Source organism: Ruditapes philippinarum, unplaced genomic scaffold, assembly GCF_026571515.1.
Source record: "Ruditapes philippinarum isolate M1 unplaced genomic scaffold, ASM2657151v2 ctg1307_1_1_1_1, whole genome shotgun sequence".
NCBI classification, from domain to species: domain Eukaryota; kingdom Metazoa; phylum Mollusca; class Bivalvia; order Venerida; family Veneridae; genus Ruditapes; species Ruditapes philippinarum.
Window position 1 is genome coordinate 69,803 of NW_026854183.1, and position 21,608 is coordinate 91,410.

At 33.4% G+C, this 21,608-nt stretch overlaps 1 protein-coding gene across 1 annotated transcript; it reads right to left on the reverse strand.

Annotated features, from left to right (window-relative positions):
* Nucleotides 1-2,340: 2,340 nt before the first annotated feature.
* On the reverse strand, nt 2,341-7,462 carry LOC132739289 (uncharacterized). The gene is made up of 3 exons (XM_060726965.1): nt 6,897-7,462; nt 3,287-3,483; nt 2,341-3,032 (listed from the first exon to the last, which is right to left on the reverse strand). Exons 1-3 carry the CDS (start codon nt 7,358-7,360, stop codon nt 2,776-2,778), a joined length of 918 nt encoding a protein of 305 aa, XP_060582948.1. The 5' UTR covers nt 7,361-7,462; the 3' UTR covers nt 2,341-2,775.
* Nucleotides 7,463-21,608: the final 14,146 nt, after the last annotated feature.

Below are 21,608 nucleotides of genomic sequence, written 5' to 3' on the forward strand. Positions count from 1 at the left end.
ATTATATCGAGCAATATCCGGGGTACGGTATACCGCAGTGCCCATATGACCCAGCAACAAGAACAAGGAAAGGCGGCGTTCAATGAACGCAACCCCCATATGAAAGTAGCGTAGTAATCAGTTAGTGTTCATCTGTGTTGTTCTATAGAATTTAGAAACTTTGACAGGAGCGATTGCGGCCGGAGAATGTTTCTTATTTCCGTAGAACAGCTACGGATGAATACTAACATACTTAGTGTCAAGCTTTATTTGGCTACATTAATATTTACTTTCTTTCGTCACTATACTTGTCTATTTTACGAACACGGTTCTATTAAGCACTATGAAAAATAGAAGTCTATGTAGTGTCCAAATTTATTTCTCACCCAATGAAAGTGCTGTATTTCTTAAAAGAATATGTGCGTTCATTTTCACTGAAGAACAAAAGACGATACTTTATTGAATTCCGTTCATAGTCGATTATAATTCATAGAACAGAATGGTGACGTAATAAAGTGCCAAAAAAGCTTGACACTTAGTATGTTAGTATTCGTCCGTAGCTGTTCTACAGAAATTAAAACATCCTTCTGTCGCTATCGCTCCCTTCAAAATCTATAATTTCTATAGAACAGTACGGATGAGCACTAACATATACATAGCTATTTGAAATTTGCGATCAAGTTTCACTTTTGACGAAACTTTAAGATCACCAAAGGTGGAAAAGTTGCTCTATATTCGACTATGATATGCAAGAAAACATATCACTTGTGATTACCTATGGGATTTTAATATCCATCCCACTGGCACCTGCACAAGGGCTTAAGTTAGCAAGCATCGTAACAGCCAATTGCGAAAGAGCCCTCGGATCGGATATTTCTATCCGATACAAAAACACATGACAGATATTATGCAAACACTAAATAATATCCAGTTTCTTTATTTGGTTCTAAACATCCTCTTATGTCTGGTAACTGGAAACATAACTTTTCTCTTATATAGAAAATCAATTAAGCAGACAAAATGCGCCGTACGTTATCATTGTTATTTTGTGCGCCATACGTTATCATTTCCGGAAAATGCCCCGATTTTATATATTTTCAGCGGTTATTCTAGCCAGAATGGGCATGAATGCTTAGATGCCGACATATTACAACTTTTTAATGTCAGTGATTTCAGTTAATATACATTATATGTAAACTAAATAGTGAATTTTAGAGAAGAAGCCGTACGTTACCACTATCAAACCGGTGGAAAATTCTCTCGCTTCGAATCTGGGGACGCGTATTTCAGAAGAAGTCAGAAGAAGTACGGGACGAAACACCATGAAATAAATTGTGGAGAAGGTTGTTATATGTAACTTTACACATGAACATCACGAATTTCAGAGAAAAAAGGGAAAATCCTACTTTTTGGCCGCATCCGCCATCTTGTTTGTTTTGGTAACGAACGGCGTGATTCCTCCCCGTGACGGTGCAAAAAAAAATCGCAAATTTATCACTTTTATTTGCTGATTGACAGCGTTATTTAACTGCGTCTGTTAAATTTATGCAATGTATATCTTTATATAACGTTCATCAAAGACCTCCTTGAGATATTGTTATACGATCTAGCAATTATATTGTTCTCTAAATCACGGCGCACATTCACACAACAATCTGGAAACAAAGTGATCCCTCGGAAGCATTTATAACAACAACATTAGGCCTACATAAGATTTGCAGACTCGGTTTAATTGGGTGGATATGACGGATAATGAATAAGTGCAACATCCCTCAGGCCGCTATTCCATTTATACGTGATCAGTGGTCCGCGTCCGTCATCCGCATCCGTTACCGATTCGCTAATCAAAGAATACGTTGAATCTATTCCTTTTGTCCGTTTACCATCCGCTTCCGCGACGGCATCCGCGACGTTTCGCAGGATGAGCGATTTTTTACGGACGCGGACAGTCACTGACATGTCTCATCCCTACAAAATGCCTCGAACGAAATTAAATACTTTATCAATTTCGAAAGAAAATACTAAAGAAGTCACCAAAATAGTGTAGGAGAACATACAAGTTTATGATGCAGCAATGACAGATTAAAAAAAACAACATCTGGTCATCGGTTGCTAAAGAGATGTTATTTGAAAACCTAACTGATATTCAATTTTTGTTACCTAATTCTTTGATGTTACAACTGTTTTTGGTATTAGAATGAAATTATATCATATTCTACAAATAATTATCCTCTGTTCGCTATACTTCAATTAAAAGTATATAGAAAATAACGTACCTATGGAATAATACCCACGGACATGCCTGGACACGGATCACTGACGCGGACCACTGATCACGTATAAATGGAATAACGGCCTCACTCATCCTAGCATCGACTTGAGCGGTACTCAATTCTCAACACTTAATAGTGCTGGCATCCCCGAAGGACTAGAAAAAATATAACAACACTGAAGTGAAAAATATGATAAACAAGATCGACAAGGAAAGGCGGCATTCAATGAACGCAGCCCCCATCCGACCAGGGCAACTTTTTACAGCTGCCACACGGCACTTGACACCTGCTGTCTTATGATAAAATTAAATTTCTTTGACTTCAATGTCCTTTATATGGACCTCAAATTGATATGGAAATGAATAATTATATCATCTCTAAATTATGAAAATCCTGCAAGGGGGCCGAATTTTTACTGATTTATCCTTAACTTCTTATAATCTTATTCACATTGTAAAACTTTGAATTTAGTTTTCCATAATATTATATGTTCACGCATTGTTCAATCGAACGTTGTCAAAAATCAATTTTCTGGCGTTTCAAGTGAAGAATTTCTTTTCCTGCACCGCAAACATAATAATAGTATTATAGTCAACATAAGTGTCAACAAGCAAATCCAGTATTCCGACATATTGTGAAAAAAATACCAAATCACTACGCCGTCAAACGAATGCCAAGATGCCCCGTGAAGATTGTCAAGGTAATATGAATCGTTGCTTGTAATGTAAAAGTCGTTCTTTTGCGGGTAATTTAAATATCTGCCCCAAAAGAATGTCGGTCCTGTAAATATAAAATCGAATCATCCTTGTCAATGCTAAGTACTGCAATTAACCTTTTAAATTAATCTGTCAATCAGTTAATTTATTAAGTATGACGGTCATAAAAAATCGAAAACAACTGATTATAATAACAAGGAGATAACATATAATTGAAATTTGGTTAAAAAAATAAGATATTTATCACAAATAGCCAGAAATTACAACCAAAAGTAAACACAAAAACAATGATACAATATAATAAAGGCTTTGACCTACCTGTCGAAAACATCGTCGATATATATGGAAGAAAGTACCACTGCTGGTTTGAATGACGTAATGAGTTTATGACGTCATTTAGAAATGGGTGGTGTTTGCTAATTCCAAAAAAATCGTTTGAAATACCAACAGGTCCCGTTGTATGAACAATGACATTAGCATCCTTTCTATTGGCTTCTGTCACCAACTTGTCAAAGCTTTAACAAACAAATTTAAGTGTTAACGTTAAAAATTTTACTCAGATAATGTCTGTCACTAAACGAATGTTGATAGTACATCAGCTGATTAGTTATATTTTTCTTTTATTATCCTAAACAATAAGAGACACCAATATGTATAGTATAACTACTTATTACAAACGCACATATGTTTCGATTTAAACACTGTTTTATTGGTTATGATTAAAAGGCATGTTTATTCGTCCTTAAAAACTTTTTCAACACAAGAATTCATTCAAGTGTACAATTAGATGGACTATAAAAATAGTGTAACCTCTTTATCTTATAACAACTTTATGTGAAAGTGTAAACACGTTTATGCATGTGCGTTCACAAAATATGCTTTAAACAATTACCGTCACAGCATCAAGTTTTTGTTACCTGCATTTCTTTGCAATATTTGTCTTGTTAAATCTTACCTTTACCGCTTTAAAGCTGCATGCCTCAGGATGAGCGACCATATTTTAAGAGAATCAAACATGTTAAAAATGTACTTCGATTGTAAGAAAAGTAAAATGATTCAAGATTCAAGCTATAATTTATATTTATGTGCACATAAGTTATATTTCTACTATGTAACTAACGCTTTAAGAGCTCTTTTGTATATTAAACTCTTTCGTGTTAACTTTGCAATTTACTTGGACATTTAAGTGCCGTTTTGAAATACGTAAATAACAATCTTTGTTCACTTCATAATAGTTTACTTTTAGATACATACATTTTCAAACTTTCATGAAAATTTGAATAAATCTGGAGGCATGCTGCTTTAAGACTTCATTACCAACTCTACAAAGTTCATATATTCTTGTTTACAAACAATTATACGTTCGACCCATTGTTAAACATACCTTTAAAATCTCAGTGATACATTATTAGTGTTTAAAGTATTACTTAATACTTTAATTTAAGACTTGCGTTTATTTCTAACAGTATTACTTAATATATTTTAAATTTTGCGTTTAATAGATGCAAGTATTACTTTAACAGAACGATTGTGCATTTAGGCTAATTTTAGAATTCTCTTTTATTAAACAAGGTTTCGTAATTTGTTTACTTTGTAATCCACATATGCAAATTGGGTTGAAATTTAATTCCTTGAAAACAGATTAATGTTTAATATTTTCTATCTGCTATCTTTATTTTCCAAACATATAATGAATGATATAATTAGCATTAACTTATAACATAATTTCAAACTATTGCAAACAACAGTTTATAAATGGTCATATAACATGTCAGAAATATTTATAACGAATTTATGATACAGCAAGCATCATATTTTTAGAAAAAAGGTAAGGTTTCTTCATAAATCGGCAGCAGCCGTGTATATTATTAGTTATAAAGATTGTTGATAGGTTATATGGCCCTTTATAAACGGCTGTTTGTAAATATAACCAGAACAGCTAGGCGAGGATAATATTGCAAACAGCCGTTTATATACAGCCATATAACCTATCAACAATCTTTATAACAAATTTGTAATACAGAAAACTTCATTTTTAGAGAAAAAGTAATTTTTTCATGCATCGACAACAGCCGTGTATATAAAACTATATAAACGTCACGATTATACAATGAAAAGCGACGTTACAAACGTGCAGTATAATAAAGTTTTTTATTACATGCTTTTCGGTGGTTTATAGAAATATATCAGTGAAATAAAACTGGTATTTTCACTGTTTGAAACAGTGAAATTACCACTTTGATAATTTCACTGTTTTGAATTTAAGCCCCTTACGTTGTTTCAGTGAAATACGAGCGTGCACAGTACTGGGTACCAACTTAATGACGTGACGTCATAAATGACGTCACGTTGTATTATTATTTGGCGCGCTTTTCATTCAGTATTAGGTTTAATGTCTTTTTAAAACGTTTCTTTGCATATAATAAAAAGAAAATTTGTTTAGTTAAGTGTAAGATCGAAATATATTTCACCTTGTGAACACCAACAGTTCATATTTCACTCGTGGCTGCGCCACTCGTGAAATATACCTTTTGGTGCTCACTCGGTGAAATATATTTCGATCTTACACTAAACTAAACATATATATACAAAGCTGTTGTCGATTAATAAAGAAATCTCTCTTTATTCCTCTAAAAATTATTCTTGCTGTATTATAAATTCGTTATAAATATTTCTGACCGGATATATGGCCGTATAAAAACGGTTGTTTGCAATGTATCCCACGCCTAGCGGCTCGGGTTATATTAACAAACAACCGTTTATATAGGGCCATATTACCTGTCAAAAATATTTATAACTAATAATATTAATGTCACGATTATCCAATTAATAGCGAGATTACAACTGTAAAGTAGTATAAAGTTTTTTTTATAATACTGCACGTTTGTAACGTCACTTTTCATTGGATAATCGTGACTTTAATATATACGGCTGCTGTCAATTACCTAAGAAATCTCACTTTTTTCTTAAAAGGGAAGTGTTCTGTATTATGAATCCGTTATCAATATTCCTGAAAGGTAATATGGCTTTATATAAACGGTTGTTTGCAATATAAGCCTCGCCTAGCAGCTTGGGTTATATTTTCAAACAGCCGTTTACATACCTGTCAAAATGTTTATAACTAATAATATACAAGACTGCTTTCAACTTGTAAAGAAATCTTTAGTTTTTCTGTAAAAACGGAAGTGTGCTGTATCACGAATTCGTTATAAAGATTTCTGACAAGTTATATGGCCGTATATAAACTGTTATTTGTAATATAAGCCTCGCCTAACGACTGAGGTAATATATGCAAACAGCCGTTTATAAAGGAACATATAACATGTCCGGAATCTTTATTACTATTATCAAAGACTTATGCTTAGGTCTAAATTAAGAGTTTTTTAAGCTGATAAGCGTCATTTTGACCGATGACTCAAGCGAGGTCGGTATTACTTTTATCAGGTCTGAAATATAACTCTTTAAAACGTCTAAAGATTTTGTATAGTGTATACCACTTCGTTGTTAAACAATCTATTTGAAGGCAACACGTATTTTTAAGATACCTGTATAAATAACTTATATATTGATGCGTTAATACATTATATTCTTATTTATAGTAATTTGATAAGCGCATACCTGCGGTTTACTAATAATACCCAAATTAATTATTACACATTGAAACCAGCGTTTACCTATTATTTGTATCTCTTGTTTCATGAATTTAAACCTACGTACAATATATAACCGGTACAAATACCTATATATTAATACCAGCGTTTACATAATTATTATAACTATATTTATTACTTCACTTACGTACGCCTACGTTTACATATAATAACTATTTAGATAACTATTACACAATATATTCATATCTATTACTTCTTTTACGTACTTTTACCAGCATTTACATATAATAACGATATCATTTACAATATATTGTTACCTGCGTTTACATATTAAATCCATATCAATATACCATCCACCAAAATGGAACAACACAAGGTATTTGGCAGCATCTACTCGTTTAACCCAATGGTCATAGCTGTCATATAACTGCTTCACATCCGGGTAGTTATTTTCTATAAACTCGTCGACCATTGTTTTATTCCAGAGTGTATATAAATATGATGGATTGCGTCTCCTGCAAGACTCTGGTCCTTTTGTAAACTTTTCCTGGATTGATGAATTCGATACTTTGAAAAACACTTGATGAATTCGTTTCGGTATATCTTTATGTGTATAACTTGCAATGGGCGTGTCGTTCCTGTTTGTACAAAGAATGAACTCACGAGCAAGGTATGCAATTGTCCTCAGGGGTACACATACAAAAAGTACTAAAATGACAAGATAAAAAATGCGTTTGAAAAACGTCCTTTCTTTATTGTTTGACATAAGGAAAATAGTCATGTTTTATGATTTACTTGTAGTCCATTTAAAACACTGCTCTAGGAAGCATTTTATATCACTTACTTGATAATTTTGTAGCACATAAATCAAGTAAACAACACTTGTACATTTAGCTTGTGATGATAAAACCTGTCATGCGTTTATTTTCTATTTATAAATTAGTAAAAATATATGAAGCTGCATTGTAAAAACAAGTAGTGCTTTCTTATCAAGCAAATATCGGAAGTCAGGGTTTATTTTAAAAGAAATTCTTACAAGGTATTGTTAAAGAGAAACAAATGAATCATTATGTAGGACAATGTAGGACAAAACGATCTTAAATGAAAACAAGTTAATCTTTATGTAAAGATTGGATGAATCATGAAGTAAGACCAGACAAAATATGAAACAAATCATCGCAGAAAATCTTAATTAAATAAATCTTAAAGTGAAACGAGTAATCCATCAAGTGAAACAAGAATTATCTTTAATAAAACTATTAGCTGTGACGTGGAAATTTTCTCTTTTCATTATTTTTATATGATACACTTACATCTTGATTAAAACGGTTTATGGACCAAAAATGATATGCATCAATTGGTTTATACATTACACTGACTTTTGCTAATATACTGTTGATAATGTAGGGTAGAGAGTAAATTGTATGTTACATGTCATGTCACTGTTTAAATATTGACTTTTTGTCGTATTTTTTTGTGTGTGTTATATAACTTTGACTTTATATTGTATTCAATATTGTAAAATAATTTGTATTTATTTTGTTTTATTGTTAATTTCATATTTCATATGTAAAGTACTGAATTTTATTTTTTGATTCATTGTAATATTTTTTTCTCTCTCTTTTTTAGCAGTAGTAGTAGAAGTGGTAGTAGTGGTGGTAGTGGTTGTGGTAGTGGTGGTGGTAGTGGTTGTGGTGGTAGTGGTAGAAGTGGGTAGTAGTAGTAGTAGTAGTAGTAGTAGTAGTAGTAGTAGTAGTAGTAGGTAGTAGTAGTTGTAGTGGTAATAGTAGTAGACGTGGTTGTGGTAGTGTGTTCTTGGCCTACAGCTTTTACCACAAAATGAATACAAAAGCAATAATATGTGACTTGAGTTTGCCATTGTGTGTTTTACAGCAAATATACGTATTTTTATCAAACAATTACGAATTTCAGGCAACAAATAATCATAATTAAATGCCCATTTATGTTTGCATGTCTGTAGGTAAAGAAGACGTCGATGCCATATCAGCTGCATGTATTAAAGGTTATGTTCAGTTTGATAGTGAATAGTGAAACATCACGGATACCAGCTTTAAACTGCTAACAGAACTTTATTTATGGCTCACTGATATGTCAAGTAATATTATCTTATGTTACTTGGAAGAAAATACAACATACAATTGTATGAGATGTACGAAATATATCTGTCGTATAACATAAACGTTAAGAAAAAACGCAAAAACTGGCAAAACTGAAAAATGTTGCAGGCTCGGTTTGATCTACCTTGTTCTGGGAAGGAAGTGGTAAATGTAAGATACGTCTACTCTCAGTAGCAATAATCCACATTTAAAAAGTGTAATGGTAAAATTTTGAATTTAAATAAACATATTGCCATATCTTTAGAATAATTAATCTTCTTAGGTTTTCGCACTAAACTTTATATTGTATGAGAAATAACATAAAAAAGATAGAACCATGTTAACAGAACGCAGTTGTCTTAAATTGTCCAGAGATTTAAGAAAGCGACAATGTATCACTAAAACAACATAATTTATGTCTGAAAAAATAAAACTTGAATATATATAAAGATTATGTCTGTGATTAAAGAGAAAAAATAAGAATATTTCTGGCCTATTTAAAAGTAAAAAATAATTAAACCCTAGAAGTCTGAGCTTTAATCTTTATTCATTCACAGTGTAACATACGGGCATCAATCATTGTGTTGAGATATCATATTACTATGGTGGCTGATTTGTGCCATTTCGCGTTTCGCCCCGCGACCCCGCCAAGCGATAAGTCGAGAATTAACAAGTTAAAATGGCGGGGGCGCGGAGCGAAAACACGCTAATTAGCGGGGGCGCGGAGCGAAAAGTCGAGATTTAATTGTAAAACCGCGGGGCCGCGAAGCAAAATATTTATTGTTATAGGGCGCTAATAAGCGTGCTGTTGTTCGCTCAACCGCCAAATTGTTCTTAAAAACCTCGACTTTTCGCTCCGCGCCCCCGCTAATTAGCGTGTTTTCGCCCCGCGACCCCGCCGTTTTATTTCTTAAATCTCGCTCCGCGACCCCGCGGGACGAAGTTTTATTCTTAATTTTCGTCTTCCGGTTTTTAGTGGGGCATGCGCAGTTTGTTTTACACAATGTGTTAACACAGGCAAGAATGCATTCTATCTGTAACTTTGTGACATTTTAACAGGTAAAACAAAAATTCAATACAGTATAGATACCGATTAACTTTTGATTTAGAGATATTTTCTTCTATTATTCTGTGGAAGACGAAAACACGAAAATTAAGAAATAAAAACTTCGGCCCGCGTGAGCGCGGAGCGAAATTTAAGGAATTAAACGGCGGGGTCGCGGGGCGAAAACACGCTAATTAGCGGGGGCGCGGGGCGAGATTTAAGAAATAAAACTTCGCCCGGCGGGGTCGCGGAGCGAGATTTAAGAAATAAAACGGCGGGGTCGCGGGGCGAAAACACGCTTATTAGCGGGGGCGCGGGGCGAGATTTAAGAAATAAAACTTCGTCCCGCGGGGTCGCGGAGCGAGATTTAAGAAATAAAACGGCGGGGGCGCGGGGCGAAAACACGCTAATAAGCGGAGGCGCCGAACGAGGTTCAAAGAATGAATAAAACCGCGGAAGCGCGGAGCGAAAAGACGAGATTTAATTACCAAAACGGCGGGGCCGCGGAGCGAAAACACGCTTATTAGCGGGGGCGCGGAGCGAAAAGTCGAGTTTTTAAAGAATAATTTTTCGGGGGCGCGAAAAACAGCACGCTAATTAGCGCCCTATAACAATAAATATTTCGCTTCGCGGCCCCGCGGTTTTACAATAAAATCTCGACTTTTCGCCACGCGACCCCGCTAATTAGCGTGTTTTCGCTCCGCGCCACCGCCATTTTAACTTGTTAATTCTCGACTTTTCGCTTGGCGGGGTCGCGGAGCGAAAACACGAATGGCACAAATCAGCCACCATATATAACTGTTGCATATGACATAATTTATTCCTTTTTAATCATTAGTTCATTTATTTGCTGGAAATAGAATTACCACGGTGATAGGGCGTTTACCACAACTTTTCCGCGCAACGTCAAAATATTATACTTCTACCCAAGACACCGTATCTTTCTGGACAAAATAGTAATGGCGGGCTAATCAAATTGTAGGAAATTGCTTATAAAATATCTTAATGTTAGACATTGCAAACTTTTTTCAACGTCTTAATTATTCCATCGAATTTTTAAAAAAAATTCATCGTTTATGTAGAACAACACAATTCGCAGAACATCACATATTTCGAAGAAATAGTGTTTACAAAAGGTCATGTCGATCTCAACATGACTTGTACTTATCACAAAAACCTTAGCTTTAACGAAGATGTGTTTTTTCTATGATCTGATGAGCCTGTATATATGTAATGGTTAAGAATAAAATAAAGTTCCACGCAAGTGGTTGTGTTTCTAGTGTAATTTTTTGGGAATATGTGATGCAAAATGTCTAACTGAGATGCAAATTAGAGCACCTCACAACACTGAATTCTAACACCGCATTTTTATTCCGTTTGGCTGATAATAACTGGCATTGATTGTTTTCTTTTGCACCACACTTTTAAAGAAACTTACATATCTAATTACAAATATGGTTTATTTGAAGGAAGACTGTTAACTTTCTCTTTTTTTAAAAAAATGTTGTTTAATGGAAGACTTGAAGGTCGAAATCCAAAATACCAGTTATCTACATGATACTGCAATGGTCTCAATAGATAAGTAAGTTGATTTTTTTATATATTTTTTCGAATTTTTTCAAATGTATAAACCCCACATGTAAATATCTCTCGTCGATCGACGTTACTGGAAAAAAAAGAGAAGAAAATAAATGCAGTGATTTAAGGACGAATAATGCGGTGTCCACATTTTACTATTGTTCAAGTTGTACGGTGCCTAGAGTATGCACGTGGAAACATGAAAATCTTACCATATATACAAAAACCAAGTTATTAAAATGGTGTAACTTGTTCAAACGATAATAATGCACATATCTTTATTGCAATTCGATGAGTCACATGAAGTAAACGTACTAGAAAGTTTTAAATTTCGCAATCAAAGCAATATTTTTCACAGTATGCCCAGACTGTTTCCAATATCTTGACTTAGATAGTGAAGCATTTTGCATGTAGTAAAGAGTAATAAGCTTCAAATTAAATGACACATTCGATGAAATGAAAAATTCGATGATTTTACATTGTGTTAGGCAAATTATCATCTGTTTTCTTGTCGTATGCAGTCTTGACATCCATTTTGTATGACAGAAAGATACTGTGTCTCGGTCAGAAGTATGGTATTTTGACGTTGCACGGGCAAGTTATGGTAAACGCCTTATCACCTTGATTACTGTTATTTCCCGCCCGTTGCAACTGTGATTAAAGAGATTCTAACAATTCTGACATAAACTGATTTCTATTTATAGTTGATATAGTACATTATGTTCTAGTTCATATATTTTGATATCATGATTCCATCTAAAGTTAATACGAATATTTAGTATGTTTTGATACGATAACGTATACATCTTAAATTAATACGAATATATTTCGTATGTTTTGATATGACTACATCTGAAGTTAATACGAAATTGTCATATGTTTTTATATGATTACATCTAGAGTTAATACGAATTTGTCATGCGTTTGGATATGGATACAGCATTCTTGAATAATAACGAATAAGTACATGTAAAACCAAAGGTCAATAGTCTGATAGCGTAGTATGTAAACACTTTACGTGAAATCACAGCACCTGAAAGAGCGCCAAAAAATTGCATTTTTCCGTAACAGAGAATATGCAATCATTAATTATGAATATATTTGAATCATAGTTTAAGGACCTGTTGAAAATGTGTCAGAGTTAAATCGTATACATATACATGCACAGTGCGTTAACTGGAGTGCAGGTATTAGTTACCCGCACTCCAGAGCATGCCTATTGATTGGCTAATATTTGCTGGGGGCGGCAGAGGAAAGGAAAGTGATAAAATGTCATATTCAGATGCCCGTTCTTTAATTACTTTTTTGTGACAACAGGGAACGTGGTATTATATTTTGGACTATGATACAAAAGAGAGAAAACATCAAAACCCTCGGAAATCTGATTAATACTCGGGGACAACGTTCCCTTGTACAAATCAGATAGCCTCTTGTTTTGATGCTCTTTCTATTACATAAAGTACTAGTATTTCCAATTAAGAAGTTTCTTTATATGATAAATATAAATAGTTTTTTATGGTTATTCTGAATACTTCCTGTCTCATAACATTTAATTATTTTGTTCAGAGATCAGTTTCTCACACACGTAATATCTGCTGTCCATTTTCTTCTTCCAAATGTCTAATATAATAGTTTTCATGACGACATTTGACGGATGAGTCTGTAAAGAGTGGATATATCAAATTTTAGAAAATAAGATTTTGTCAAGCATACTATTTATGATCGAAGTCTTGTCAATATTTGCTGATATATATTTATTTGCACTGAAGAACTTATCTCAAAACGAATGCAAAACCTATCAGTTTGATTGATTTCTTTACTTATTTACTTAATATATTTTTATGATATATCATAATAGTCTGGAAATTAACAGGTTTCCCAAATAAATGGAACACGTATCATCTCATTCTGTAAAAACTTAACTAAATTCATTTATTAGTATAAATCAACTAGAAAATGCTTCTACATGTCAATTATTTGATAATTAAAAGTAAAATTTATTATGATAATCAGCACAGAACCAGCGTATTTGTAAACAGCACGTTATAGGCTAAATTTCATTTTTTTGTTTGTTTACTAGGTTTTTACGGACCACCAACACAGAAAAGGTCAAATGGCGAAAAGATGATTTTGGTTAACCTCAAGTTTTAATACTTCATAGCAAAAACAGGGGTTAAAACCACCTCACCTACTAAAGCCAATGGAAAAAATAAACATAGACTCATGTTAGTTGATCTCGAATCTTACATTCACGCAGGGATAAACGGGGGCGACCATTCTTATGCCTCAACCTTTAATGATAACACCTCAGCTATATTGAGCTAATATTTTTGGAATTTATATCAGAATAAGAATAAAAAGGTATGTTTGTCATGTCAAGTCTGGCATAAAAACAGTTTTATTTCTGAGTTTTATTATAACCACACCTTATTTGTTTTTCTGGCTTGTACATTTCTATTAATTTTTAGCTCACCTGAGCTTGCTCAGGGTGAGCTTTTAGGATCGATGAATGTCCGTCGTCCGACGTCCGTCCGGTCGTCCACAATTGCTTGTGAACACTCTAGCGGTCGCATTTTTGCCTCAATCATCATCAAACTTGGTCAGGATTATCTAGTTGAAAGCTCGGATGAGTTCGAACATGGGTCATCTCAGATGAAAAACTAGGTCACAAGAGCTAAAAATAGAAAAACCTTGTGAACACTCTAGAGGTCACATTTTTGACCCAATCTTCATCAAACTTGGTCAGGATGTTTGTCTAGGTGATAGCTCGGATGAGTTCGAACATGGGTCATCTCGGATGAAAAAGTAGGTCACAGGAGCTATAAATAGAAAAACCTTGTGAACACTCTAGTGGTCACATTTTTGAACCAATCATCATCAAACTTGGTCAGAATGCTTGTCTAGTCAATTGCTTGGATGAGTTCGAACATGGGTCATCTCTGATGAAAAACTAGGTCACAGGAGCTAAAAATAGAAAAACCTTGTGATCACTCTAGTGGTCACATTTTCGACCCAATCATCATCAAACTTTGTCAGGATGCTTGTTTAGATAATAGCTCGGATGAGTTCGAATATGGGTCATCTCGGATGAAATACTAGGTCACCGGAGCTATAAATAGAAAAACCTTGTTAACACTCTAGCGGTCACATTTTTGCATCAATCAATCATCATCAAACTTGGTCAGGATGCTTATCTAGTTGATAGCTTGGATGAGTTCGAACATGGGTCATCTCGGATGAAAAAGTAGGTCACCGGAGCTAAAAATAGAAAAACCTTGTTAACACTTTAGCGGTCACATTTTTGCATCAATCATCATCAAACTTGATCAAGATGCTTGTCTAGGTAATAACTCGGATGAGTTCGAACATGGGTCATCTCGGATGAAAAACTAGGTCACAGGAGCTAAAAATAGAAAAACCTTGTTAACACTCTAGTGGTCACAATTTTGACTCAATTGTCATCAAACTTGGTCAGGAAACTTGTCTAGGTCATTGCTGGGAATAAATCGAACATGGGACATCTCGGATGAAAAACTAGGTCACAGGAGCTAAAAATAGAAAAATCTTGTTAACACTCTAGTGGCTACTGTTGTGATCCAAATATTCTGTTAATTGGTCTGAAAGTTTGTTTTGATGATTTCTAAGTCAAGATCGAACATGGGTCATCTTGGATGAAAAACTAGGTCACACCGCCCAAATATGGAAAAACCTTGTTAACATTCTAGTGGTCACATTTTCGACTCCATTATCATCAAACTTGGTCAGAATGCTTGTCTAGGTAATTGCTTGGATGAGTTCGAAATCGCATGTGAAACTAGGTCACCGGAGCTAAAAATAGAAAAATCTTGTTAACACTCTAGTTGCTACTGTTTTGATCCAAGTATCCTGGAAATTGGTCTGAAAGTTTGTTTTGATGATTTCTAGGTCAAGTTTGAATATGTGTCACCTGGGTAAAAAACTAGGTCGCACTGCTCAAATATGGATAATCCTTGTTAACACTGTAGTGGTCACATTTTTGACTCACCTGTCATGAGACTTGGTCAGAATGCTTGTCTAGGTAATTGTTTGGATGAGTTTGATAATTCAGGTGAGCGATCTAGGGCCATCATGGCCCTCTTGTTTATGTTATTGTTAACTGAAACTGTCAATATTCATTGCAGCAGACACTTTTTTCGTCTGGTTTGTTTCTCGAGATAATGTCAATTCCAAAATTATACTTGCTTCGTTGACATTTCTTTCCAATGTTTCAATGTCTTTTTTTATTGCATTCTTCAAAAAGTCATTTTTTGTTATAGAAAACTGCCAGTTCCCTTGGTACGAACAATATACATGTAATATATTTAAGAATATAAACATAAACTTTGCATAAATGTCTAATGTTAATTAAATTTACAATGTCAGTGTAAAATAATAGATAAACGAACTGCATTTTATATCTGCTTACCGATGCGTACTGTTTGCCCCCGTTGCTATATTTTCTCATTCATGTTGTTAAAGTATTTGAACATTAATTATTGTTGATCTGTTTATTTAATCGTTGAATGAAATCGGGATAAATGGACATCAAATGGTATAATTTTGTATAAAGAATGAATCACATATGAATGAATTTACACATTCATCTGGAAACCTAAGTAAATAAAATGAAAAAAGGCAACAGACTGCTAAAATGGCATAAATGATAACAAAAGTTGCACAAGGATTATGTTTTATACATTTTTGCTCCACTTTTCGAAGTGATAGCAGAGGTATTATCACGAGACCTTCGTCGGCATCGGCGTTGATTAACCTTTCTATGTATATTTTAATTCATGGCCAAATTATTAAATTAAAGGGACTCTACTGAGGTTTTTTGACATGATGGGACTGAAAATATTTTTTCAAGATAAATGTACCATTTGATGTAGGTGTAGACCACGAATCTTTGTGCAAACTTTCAGATCATTTGTGCACTTCGTTTTCCATAATAATTATTCAAATTGTAAAAAACGGGACCCAAAATGAAAAGCGTTTAAACGCTTTTCGCTCAAATTAGACTAAGAAAAGCATTAAACTATGATTTTCGATTTATCTTTACGTATATTTCTAAACTTTCTTTGCATATATTTCTGTTTAAAGCGCCCCAGTTTATTTATGTAAGAAATTCTTATCTTATGTTTTTAGGCTTTTTAACCTCATTGGAGTCCCTTTCAATATTTATAGGGCCATTTCATTGAAACTTCAAACATTGATAAGTTCCACCTACCACATCAATATACAGGTATAAAGGTCAAAGGTCAACGTCATTGTACAACCTTGTTGAGTCTACCAACTACATTCATTAGTTTAAACAACATTTTTGTAATCTTTTCAACTACATAATAAAGTACATAAAATAATTCTTAGGGATTGAGTAAGAAACTTAAAAAATTGTGTTTTTTTTTCTCTCTAAAACTCCTCCATATCGATTAAGTGATGGAACTGTCAAAGTCAAGGCTATACGGACCTATATTTGTGGCCATTTACTCAAAGTCTGATACTGATACAGGAACCTGAAAATACATACGGAGCACATATTCAATTATGGAGATGTTATTTAATTAAACCTTAAGATAGAAAAGAGGAAATATTTAATTTCTAACGAATGATAGCTATTTTGTTAAAAGAAAGTTGCACAAGCGTTATGTGCATGCTTATACATAGTTCGTATAACTGTAATGTAGCTATATAAAGCACTTGATCAGAAATATTGGTCACCATGGCAACCGAATGCATGGCAACTCTAAATAATAAGTTTGTATGATAACCGTTTATACATTTAACAATTACTTTGATAAGATAAGGCATTATCTTGTTAAAAGAAATGAAATATTGACAGTCGTAGATATACTTTTGTACCTAATCATCTGTTTCTTTGAAATATAGATGGAATATTAGACGTTTTTTGTTTTTCTTATTGTAATTAAGATTCCTTTTAACCAAACCCAAACTCATTTTAAACTTCATTTATCTTTTATCTTACATTAATGAAGTTCTTTGTTATGCTAGTTATTTCTTTCTTTTTTAATATATTAATATATATATATCATTATCTTTCAACATCATATGCCTGAAATAGTCATTTGGTCTCATAATGTTCGACGGAAAACGTTGATTCTTTATGTTGAACATGGAATATATATAAAAAAGATGAACGTTATGATAGATAATGCGACAATAACAAAACATTCTACTGAAACATTACAACGAATTTTTTCCACTGATTTAGCTAAATTCTTGTTTTTAAGTTTTGTAATAATAACATTATTTTGGAACATATTCACTCTCGTTGGAATCATCTTGACAAGACTTATTCCTTTTGCTGCAAAACTTTTGATATGTATAACACTTTTGGGTAATTCATCGTTTCTTGTAATCTGTATTTTGGCATACGTGATTGGATTTTTAAAGGAAATCCCTGGAGCCGTTTTTTCGGAAATTGTTCGCGTTTCGGCAGTTGTTTCATGGTTAGCAGTTACAATCTTATCGCTTGAGCGTGTCTTCTGCTTATATTACCCGTATTTATATTCAAGAATAGCCGATGAGAGAAACATTTCAAAGTTTGTAGTTGTATGTATAAGCTTTGTATTGTGCATTAAATTATCTTTGCGTTATTTAGTTATTCCCACAATTAAACAAGAGGGACTGGATTTCATAAAGGCTACTAAAAGTGGTCATTTGACTACCTATTTTCTAGCTGTATTCATTTTTATTAACACTGTTTGCTACATCGCGACTTTTCTTGTAGTGAGGAAACACATAAGAGCAATAGAAGCAATACATACACTCGGGAACCAGTCTACGTACAGACGACGTCATTTTACTTCCACAGGAAACATCGTGTGCATTATAGCAGTATTTCAGCTAGTGCACGTGCCCTTACTGATATCTTTTTGTGTGCTTTCTTTCAAAGAAGATGGGGCAAGGAACACTAACGTATCAGCGGTATTTATGTTGATAATGTGCGCTGTTTACCCGGCGCTGTACGCATGGAGATTTAGGGAGTGCAGATATGAAATGTTGAAAGTCCTAAGTAAATTATTCCCTATGCTCAACCAAAGAATTGAACCAATGCGTTTGGAAGTGTATAACATTGAATATCGAAATGCTACACGAGAATAAATACATTCCTTGCTAAATATTTGCAAAGCAAGAATATTAACTTGCAGTTTTCAAACGTTGCAAAGAAACATGATCCGACTGATAAATGAACATGTATAACTTCTACATAATAAACAACGGATACAGTATTCAATTTATAGAACAATGATAAGTAAAACAGAAATTTTGTTTGTTGTTGATTGTTTTTTTAATAAAATTGGTGCAATGTCTAAAGAAGCATTTTACCTTTACCAGCGATTAATATATTCAGACATGTCTACATGCATTAAAAGAAAAACTGATAATGTCATCAATCAACTGTTAAAAGTAATGACGTTTAAATTTGTAAAAAGTATGTACTATATGCTTGTTAAATCAGGTTTATGTAGCATAATTGGTACTTTATTGTGTTTATTTTCAAAACTAACTATTTCAGTTTATTCTTGGACAGGTAAACCATTCATGTTTTTTTAGTAATTTTAGAACATTTAATATTTTTGCAATTAGGCACAATCAGTTAAGAATAGATGCCAAAGTCAAAGAGGTCGGCAAGAATCGACGAAAGCAATTTCTGTTTATGGACTTTAATTAAAAATCAGGAAACAAACCATTCTATTATAGTTATGGTTAAGCTTGAAAGTGAACTGAATACTTTTCATTCTTAAATGTTATCTTTGTAGTGATTTAGTTTGCACGTCAAGATTAGTTTTCTTTTTCAAATGTTGTTAGTGTATTGTTTGAGTTATTGTTGGTGTACCTGTTGTTACCGCTGTTGTTGTGGGTGTTGTTGTCATTGTTGATGTCGTTCAACTTATATCGCAAGACAAAAATCGTTTGTACATACAATATACTTTTCTTAAACACTTTTTTGTTTTATTATCACAACACAAAATTGTTGCTTGTTTGAACTTTAAAAAGGATAAGATAGTCATATGTTACTATCATATAGTGTCAAATTAAACAAAGTTTTGCTTTTCAAAGAAAAAACTACAAAAAACGGTATTCTATGGATTAATCATTTCAGTCTGTTTTTGTTGTGTTTTTTTTTCTTTTCTTCTTTTAAATAAGTATTTTTCTCAGTGTAAGTCAGATATTCATTTTTGCGCTGACAATTACGTAAAATAACAATCATTTATATATCAGGAGTTTTAAGTTTCATTCTGAAAAGCTATCTTTGTAGTGTCTTAGTTTGTTTGTCAACATTAGTTCTCTTTTATAACTGTTGATAGTGTTTTAATTGGGTTGTTGTTGTTGTTAGTGGTGATGTTGGTGTTGGTGTTGTTGTCGTTAAATTTATATTGCAAGATAAAAAAGCGTTTATACAAACAATATACTTTTTTAAAACTCATTTTTGCTTTATTATTACAACACCAAAATAGAACTTGTTTGAAACTTAAAAAGGATAAGACATACATAAGTAATGTTATAATACAGTGTTAAATTACACAAAGATTCGATTATTAAAAATGGGACTGATTAATCTTTTCTGTTTATTCTCTTTTTTGTAGTTTTTTTCTCTTTGTACATGTTGTATGTCATTTATTCATTTTGCGTCGACAATAATCAAATTATGAAGAATAATTTATATAAAATGTAAATGTAAAAATATTAGGGGTTTTAGATTTGTAGATCTCAACAACAAGAAATAACTGATTTTTAAGTCTTTACTTTTTTATATGATTATACGGCTTATTATTGTGCTAGAATAATAGATTTTTTTTTAAAAATTACGTTTTAAATACTTAACTGAAATATTATTGTACGAGATTTTTATTGCGATTTTCGATCCAGGCAGATGTGTACGAGTCGGAATAAAATCGGAATCAAATATGACTTTGTGTATTTCACACGACAACTTAGTAAACATAACTCATTATAGAGAATCATTTGACAGCTGCAGACGATATCCTGTCACAATGATTAGGCGATTGATGATATATGACTTTAAAAAGCCTCCAAAAATGTAAGAATGATGACTCGTATAAGAATAACTAGCTTTACTTGAGGAAGAATAAGGAATGGATGTGATATTTTGGACTCGGGAAAGTTGCAACGAAGGTAAATTGAGTACAATAGGTATTTAAAATAGACTGTTTTGAATAAGAAAATGAGATGCGCTGTTGGTTCGAATCCAGCTACGGTAGATTTTCAGCGAGCAACCACAAGTAAGCTAGCAAAACGCCATATGACATTCAGTGTTGGTGCAACTCAAATCCCAACCAAACAAAGTTACCAAATAGCGTGGTATTGGTTTAGATAAACTGCGGAAAAGAAAAAGGAAATAATACAAAAAAATCTTTACGAGGGAGTCAACGCTAGCAGTTGATCGTATCAACGTATACAATAAATAATTAAGCCTGATGGCTTCATTTAATATTAGTAATACATGTATGCCCAGTTCAAACCGAGAACATTGCAGATTGCCGTCGTCTGATCAGGGTATGCACTCTTCCATATTAAGTCGGTAAACATTTTTTTCCCTAGAAAAACGATGAATGGTTTTAAACAGATTTAAAAGTGGAAAGGCTTAGTTTAGATATTAAGCAGTTAAATAGATGTTTTTTCTGAAGTTTTCTTTTTATATTTATCCATAATATAACATTAAAAACCGATTTGTGTATAAGTAAACATTATGTAATAGAAAGAGCACCGAAACACGAGGTTATCTGATTTGTACGAGGGGCGTAGCCCCCGAGTATTAATCAGATTACCGAGTGTTTTGGTGTTCTTTCTCTTTTGTATCATAGTCAAACATAAAAACACGTTCCCTGTTGTAACAATATGAAACCCCGGCAAAAATAAACCAATGAACGAACATCTGAATATGATATTTCTGTCGCTTTCCCTTTCTCTGCCGTCACAATATGTAAACCCCAGCAAAAACGAGCCAATCCAGTTACCGCACTGTGCATGTATATGTATACGATTTAGCCCTGACACATTTTCAACAGAAAGGTCTCCAAACTATGATACAAGTTTCATTGTATCATAGTTTGGGGACCTTTCTGTTGAAAAAGTGTCAGAGTTAAATCGTATACATATACATGCACAGTGCGGTAACTGGAGTGCAGGTATCAGTTACCCGCACTCCAGATCATGCCTGTTGATTGGCTCATTTTTGCTGGGGTTTACATATTGTGACGACAGAGAAAGGGAAAGCGGCAGAAATA